We start from the raw sequence: 7546 nt of genomic DNA, 5'->3' as shown, positions 1-7546 counted from the left end.
TATCCTACTACTCCTACCGTGTGAGGACATTTTGACAAGTAGACACTAAGGAGGTTATCTTTAGGATATGGGAGACTCTTGGGATCACTAATGAAGACCCTGTCCCTTGATTTAGTGATGCGCCATTAGTAGCCAATGTAGCGGTCTAGAGCCCTCAAAACCACCATGTACATTTGATTCCTTAATAACTATGTGACACATTGTTCAGTGCCAACATGATGTACGCCTTTAGCTCATCTAATTTAATGGTAGTCTGGAAAAGCTTGTAAGAGTCTGGTTGAGAGACCATTGGACAGACAGGGAGAGGAGAATTTAATTATCCTGACTGCCCCCTCCTCTCTCCCTCTCAGACATCTTGAATTCTGCCTTCATATGCCAGCTGGGGAAGAGGCAAAAAAAGCAAAGCCACAGAGAATCTTTTGACTACCTTCGGATCATGTGGCTGCAAGTGTGAAATTGGTGCCCTGGTTGACTGGTGCACCTGCGTGGATTCAACTCTCAAGTGTCGGAAACTATGCCAAAAAAAAGTCTGTCAGAAGAGAAAGCAGACATTTTGGTGTAATGAGATATTAAACTATGAAAACATGATCACAGGTGTTTATTGGACTTTGCTCTTTACAAAGCTGTATCCGCCTGAGCTCTCTTTCATCCAGTCCTTTTCAGTCCTACCGTAGATCCTGAGGATTTTAAACTCTCAATTAGCCAGCAAGTTTGGATCAACCTTGATCCATGGCCCGCCTGTTCCTGAACCTCTGGCATGCTGGTGCTCTCCCAATCATCCAGAAGGAGTTTATGTAAACACCACTTTGATCCCTCTCAATGACGTCAACCACAGATCCAGAGTCAGAATAAATGAGCCTCAGAGTTTGCAAGGAAGAGAACAATTTAACAATTGCAGCGATCTGCTTGGCTGTAAGGAGTTCGTGCCAAAGACTGTGTTTGTTGTCAGTAAAGCTAACATGCTGTGGGGGCAGTGAGAGTTCAAAGTTAGCACTCCAACTGTCACCTGTTTGGGGGAGAAAACACACCACCCACTCACACACCTGTGTTTCCATTTCAAACGCAAATAGGAGGTAGAAAGACGAGACATGAGGCACTTTTTGCTTTGCTTTTGAAACTGACATTTTATTGCTGTAAAAAGACGAACCATAAAAGAACTTCAAATGAAAGAACTTTTTTAAAAATATATTAAAAATGGAAACATTATCAAACCAAATCAACCTTTTTCAATCTATCTGCTCCCATTACCTGTCTCCGATGTAAAAGAAAACACAAAAAAAACTTGCTCATTTGTTCATTGGAAAATCTTAAATCAAAAGTGTATTAAAATCAAAATCCTGTAAGAAAGAATATGCTGTTTGGAATGCTGTATGTATAATGAATAGCATTTCTGGTGTGGTACAATTCCAGTACTATCATGATATAAATGTATATAAATTCATATTTGAGGATTTCTGCAAAAGTTTGACACAGTGCATGACTATAAATCCCCGAGAATTTTACAGTTCTAAATGGTTTTCACATATAAAAAAGGCACAGCGCTTTCACATATTCTATAAATGTTCAACTCCAGTAACTCATGGTTTATGACTGAAACAGATCACAGATGGCCAGGTGTGTTTTAGACACAGACAAGGCTGGATACAGAGGGTCGGTAAAGCTGTGCTTGTAGGAATGCATTAAAGCTAGACTGCCCCCTGGTGTAACATTGAAGAATGATAAAATACCCCCATCAAAGTCGAGGAAAACTCCTACCCTCTGGAGCCCTTCTGCATCGACAGAAACTGCCACCTTGTTATGCAGAGCTTCCACCTTCTTTTTGTCACAGGCCAGGCACCAGGAGTACGAGTTGAAGCCCAGACGAGAGTTGTCCTTTTGGCCTTTTCTCTCTATCTGACCCTCGCTCAGCCCGACCTTCCAGCGACCCTCATCCACAGACACATTCACCTCCCAGTACCAGCGACCACGCTCCAGGGAACTGGAGGCCAGGACCTGTGGGAAGGAGCTGAAGCGAGCCTCGTGCTCTGTGTAGGCCTGCTGGGCATCGCTGTAAGTCACGCTCCTGTTGTTATCTGACAGCTGCAGCTTGGGATGGGCTGTATCTACATCCAGGAAGGGGATGGTACCATCTGTACACAGGAAAGGAAATAAAGGAAGAATTTAGATGAGGAAGATTAAGGCTAATTGAATATGACACCTTTGGGTCTACAGGATGCTTTTAGTCCTTTGGTTTAATTAGCTGTGATTCATCAGTGAGCGAAAAGTAAACGGGTGTTTGTCTCACAGAGCAGTCTGTAGAGGTCTCTGTGATGGCCTGGCACAGTGAGGACGACTGTGTCTAGACGTTTCTCAGTCCACATCTGCAGACATTTCAGCCGGGCCCGATCCACTTCCTCTGGAGGCTCAAACTGGTTCATACAGCTGCCCATGTTACCAGCACTGGAGAAGAAAAGCAGATGGGGTGGGGAGAATAAATATTTAAGACTATTAAACGTTGTTACTCATTAAAGGGGCTGTACATGGCATTCAGATCACATGCATGGTGATAACAGTATTGCTGTTGTCGGCACAAAAAAATAAATTTCATCAAACAAATATTGGGACTGGAGGCAGTGATGGAGGTCTCAGAACCTTGACACTTTCCTCTGCATGGCGTCCCCCCACTGGAGTTAAGTGAGAAAATCTTTCTTTATAATACAAATGAACCAAAACTTTACAGATTTTCATACAGCCTGCCTAGTTGAAACTATGCTTTGTTGGTTGCATATTAGTTCGCTTTGACATGTTCAAGAAACATGTATTTACATGCAAGTAGGCAAAAGTTGAGAGGAAATCACTTACAGTTGGGCTACCTTGCTGTATTCCTGTCATGTGAAAGAAGAAAAAGACATTTCCTTTTGTTAGTGTTCATAAGTCAACAGATGATCTTCTATTTTACCAACAAAATAAAAACATCTCACACACCATTATGAAGACCTGATCCTGAATAAGTTTGTCTCCCTTGGCATCAGCCAGCCCCTCCAGGGTATGGAGGCCTGTCTGGATGGATTGCAGGGAGCTCTGGAGGTGGCTGAGTTTCTCCTCTAGTCCCCCCAGAACCCTCTTCTCCTCCTTTGTCACACACTGAAGAGCTGATTGCTCCTCCTGCTCCAGGGCCTCTCTGATGGCTCCATACTGCTGCTGCACCCCAGCTCGAGCCTCACTGAGAACCACCTGGACAGACATATTTTAAATCAACAACATGTAATGCCATACTCTTGATACTTACAAGACGAAAGTAAGAGGACTCTGATGTCTAATTATCGGTCTACTGTGCAACAAACAGAAAAGAAATGTGAAAATCTGAATTTAAGATAATTTTTCAAGCAATATGAACTTCAAACTAAGTTTAAACAGTTCAATACTGCTAATGCATTTTATTAATCTGACTTTTAAAAATCTGGATTGTGTTTTTACCTACATATGTATGCATATCATCAACTCAAAGACAATTCAAGCTGGAGATCACAGTACATCAAACCTTAATGACAGCTATTGATAAATGAACCATTCTCTTTTTTAAGCAAAATTAACTCTTCTCTAATTAAAGGATTAATCGTAAAAGGAGGACAAGTCTTCCAAGTCCAATATAATGTCTGATATCTGCACAATACAGATTATTTTAGATGATTAGTTCTATGATCAATCTCTCCAACAAAACCGTAATTTCTCACATTCATTAAAACCTTTACATCACTTTGAGTCAGAGTAAGAGAAAAAAACTTGTGCAATCTAAATACATTCATGCATGATTTAGTGAGAACTATAGTGATAACGCTCTTACTTTGAAAGTCTCTTTCTTTTGTGTGAATTCTGTCAGTTTGTTCTTAACTTCCTGTTCAGTCTCTTGCAGTTGCTTGATTTCATCCTTTAGGTTACCCTGGGGGAAAATACACAGATTATAAAAAATACAGTTGCTGTGTATCTGCAGTATATGTGTGGTGCTGTAAAGTCGCCACTTACTCTGAGCTCCGTCTCTGCCTCCCTGATGCTGATGCAGAAGTGGTCCCGGTGCGAGCCTATGACTCTACACACGGTGCACACACACACCCCACACTGCCGACAGTAGATGCGGTTCATCTCCTGGTGCTCCTGGCACCTCCAGGGAGAAAAATCCTCCATTGGTGGAACCAGGGTGTGATTCTGGAAGACAGGTGAGTCCAGGTGGGGACGCAGGTGTTCTGAACACATGGAAGCACCGCACACCAGACAGGTCTTCACAGCAGACTGAAACCTAGTTTTAGGGCAATAATGGCAGGGCACAGGGCTGGCTTTTTTGCTCTGTGACCCCGGGAAGAGGCAGATAGGACTTGTGAATCCCCGAGAATCAGCAGGATGTTTGGGGGAGGTCAGGGGAGACTTGCTGACATGGTGTACAGGAGTATTACCTTTACTTGGAGTTGAGACTCCAGGAAAAGTATCAGACTTGGCAGGTGTGGCAGGTTTTGCTGGTGATGCATGGATTCCTGTCATTTGTGTATCTTTCATGGGGGTGGCAATAGTAGGCGCATCACATATATCTACTTCATTGGATGCGTCAGAGTCATCACGTGAGATGACTTCTTCCGATTTATGCTGGTTCTGCTGGATTGAGATGTCTTGTGCTGCATCACTTGCAGGTACCGTCTCACTGTCAGAGTTGTAACTGGAGGATGGGCCATCACTACGCTCAGACTGTGTAGATTCTGGGTGCACTTCTGTTTCGGATGTCTCGACACTAGTCGACTGCCCAGGTTTATCTGAGAAGGAAGTGGTGGTAGTCTCTGTTCGCTCACGGGGAGACTTCCCCTGTATATTTGAGAAGGAAGTTATGGGAGTTTCTGTGACATTAAAACGCACACGGGAAGACTCCACAGTTGATCGCTTTGTATCAGGTTGCTCTGATACAGGTGTGCTGGCTTTTCTCTTCCCAAGAAGTCGGCTGGTGATTGAGGGCCTCCCCAGTACGGAGTCAATTATATTTTGGTCCCCATTATTGGATGTGCCTTTAAAAGTATAATACAAACAAAGCAAAACTTGTCAGAGGGAAGGTTGATTTAGCATGTTTACAGCAATATTTCACAAAAACACCTGCAAGTTGTCTTCTTGCCAGGAAAACTATGCTCAACTTTTACTGCCCATTAAACAGTTCCACTTTAGGCAATTTAAACAGACTGTCTGGCTTGATTAAACTTGTGTGAGTTATGACGTTCCCTTGTAATCTCACTTGGGAAAGCTATCACTGAGTCAGCAGCCGACCATAACTAACTGACATGTAACTGGTAGAGTAAAACACTTCAACAAATTTAATTTCAGGTGGTAGAGCAGCCGTCCTCGCAGTCTACAAAATACAGTCTCTACAATATGCATTTATTGATGTGATGACTGGAAATGCATTTACTCTGGTTTGGTTATGACATAGCTTATATCTGATCCACTACAACAGTATCAACACGGGTACTTATCTTGGCTATCAGATTTGTGCATCCTTAAAATTGTGGTTTAACTTCAGTGCAATTGTCATTTTAAAGTCTCTGCTGGAATTCCTATTGCATCAGTCATGGGTTAAACGATTAAACATGCTGTAGAAAGTGGAAACGTGCCAAACAAAGCCTAACTGCAGTAACTACATTTTTGGTCGAAATTGAGTTATAACTAAAAATGTATACCATGACGTCTGTTTTATCTCGTGACAAACGTCTTAGATTTCGATTTTGCTTTATTTCAGAGTAATGATACTGTGATACAGTGTAGCCTTGTATTTCTTCATTGTGTTGAATGGTGCAGATAATAATAATGGAAATTATAAGTTTGATAGGGACATTATTATCTAGATAGTAATTAATTAAAAAAGTGAGATCACATAATATAAAGACTAGAATATAACATTACTTTATAATAAGTATAAAATACACAAATCTTTGAATAGAATTGCATTACTATTAGAACCTTTTACAGCAATGCAAAACCAGAGTAGTAACTACGTTTTTGGGTTCAAAGGTTAAATAAATCATCATGATTTTTTTAGCATAAAAATCAACACATGTAGAAATAAGTGTCATAACACTTATCTACCTATAACGTTTTACCCTTTGCGTAGTTACTGCAGTTAGACTTTGTAGGGTAGTATACACGTCTATGCTAAACACAGGTAAACTGCATGACAAAATAAGTATGAAGTTCGACCTTTACTCTCAATGATTATTTGCTTAAGAAAATCACACACTTTGGCCTCAAAATGATATTCAACCTCTTTCGCCGACACTGTAAACAAACATTAACCGTAACTTTGCTTACTACCATACAATTGCACAGGGGTTTATGCATTTCAATAAGTGATTTTGCTTACTTTTTTTTCGTATAACAGGCGTTTTCCGGCAAGGAAATCAAGTCTTTCAACATGTACTACAGTGACTCAAGTAGCTACCATAGACTGTACCACATTCAGTCTATGGTAGCTACGGGATAATTTAGCTAGCGTTAGCAACCACCTTAAATAATACATTAAAGCGTAGCATTAACTCGCCTGTTAAACGGAGGTATACCAGTTTCACAACGTCAATTAACGTCATTTAACATTATCCATGCGGTGTCTTGCGTTAATGCGACTTTAAAATGATTGTAAGACAACTAACGTTAGCATTAACATTAAAGTTAGCTAGCGTTAGCTTTAGCCACCAGTCAAATTTTCGCCATTTCCATAAACTGTTATTTTTAACAAACCAAGCGTTGCCATAGTTTTACCAGTTTTAACAGTACCTGCGGTGCTGCGTGGCTGAGTCCAACGGCTGTTGGTCGGGGACCGTTTGTTATCAAACGGCAGAGTCTGGTACACTGTTTTACACCTGAACTCCGGACAGTGGTACGGCCCGTTCGGGGCAACGCTCCACAAGTCTCCGATACACCGCTGGCAGAAGCGGTGGTTACACTTTAGGGTGACGGGCTCCCGGGTCAGCTCGTTGCACAGAGGACAACACGTTGGAGTGTCCAAAGCTGCTCCCATTTTGTTTTGCCCTGATGTTTAGTTTCTGTTTCCGCGATGTGAAGCATCAGAGGCGGGGCTTACGCGTTTGAATCCCGCTGCCCCTCCCGGTAGTTCATGTTAAAGATACAGTCCCGGCCATGAAGATGCTGGATATCGTCACCCTGTTAAAACAATCGCCTAAGTCATTTTTTGTCAAAATTGTTGTTTTTTTTTTTTTGCCTAAATCATCTCCTCGTGACGCCGGCCACCCATGGTAAAATCGCCTACATCCTCAGTTGATCAGATCATGTGATTTTACCCCTTTAAGATCATCACTTCTTTGACAATTTGCCACATTCATAGGCATCAGATAAGAACCCAGCAAAGAAGAGCTAGAGGGAGATTGTTTAGTTATCAGTTTAGTTTATCAGTGTTTTATTGTTGACATTAATGTTGGTAACACTTTACTCTAAGGTGTCTACATAAGAGTGACATGAGCGTGTCATAAACATGACATGGGATGTGTCATGAACATTAATGACACTTTGAAGTAACATTAATGCT

The 7546-nt window shown here is 41.6% G+C and overlaps 1 protein-coding gene across 1 annotated transcript; it reads right to left on the bottom strand.

The window, feature by feature from the left end:
* Positions 1–1103: 1103 nt before the first annotated feature.
* Positions 1104–7136, bottom strand: si:dkey-29p10.4 (E3 ubiquitin/ISG15 ligase TRIM25). Its single transcript, XM_059335769.1, has 7 exons — positions 6778–7136; positions 4003–5024; positions 3824–3919; positions 2965–3213; positions 2842–2864; positions 2285–2439; positions 1104–2129 (listed from the first exon to the last, which is right to left on the bottom strand). The coding sequence occupies exons 1-7, from the start codon at positions 7019–7021 to the stop codon at positions 1585–1587; spliced, it is 2334 nt and encodes a 777-aa protein (XP_059191752.1). The 5' UTR covers positions 7022–7136; the 3' UTR covers positions 1104–1584.
* Between the last annotated feature and the right edge of the window lie 410 nt (positions 7137–7546).

The sequence above is a fragment of the Centropristis striata genome, chromosome 6 (assembly GCF_030273125.1).
Source record: "Centropristis striata isolate RG_2023a ecotype Rhode Island chromosome 6, C.striata_1.0, whole genome shotgun sequence".
Classification (NCBI taxonomy): Eukaryota; Metazoa; Chordata; class Actinopteri; order Perciformes; family Serranidae; genus Centropristis; species Centropristis striata.
This window is presented reverse-complemented; position numbering and strand designations above follow the sequence as displayed.

What these genes read in the sequence shown, in the direction of transcription:
- si:dkey-29p10.4 (XM_059335769.1), bottom strand. Translation starts at nt 7,021, where the DNA reads ATGGGAGCAGCTTTGGACACTCCAACGTGTTGTCCTCTGTGCAACGAG. An exon ending in AGGCAGAGACGGAGCTCAGA is followed by an intron (nt 3,920 to 4,002) that starts GTAAGTGGCGAC and finishes ATTTTCCCCCAG; the next exon opens with GGTAACCTAAAGGATGAAAT. An exon ending in AGGATCAGGTCTTCATAATG is followed by an intron (nt 2,865 to 2,964) that starts GTGTGTGAGATG and finishes TTCACATGACAG; the next exon opens with GAATACAGCAAGGTAGCCCA.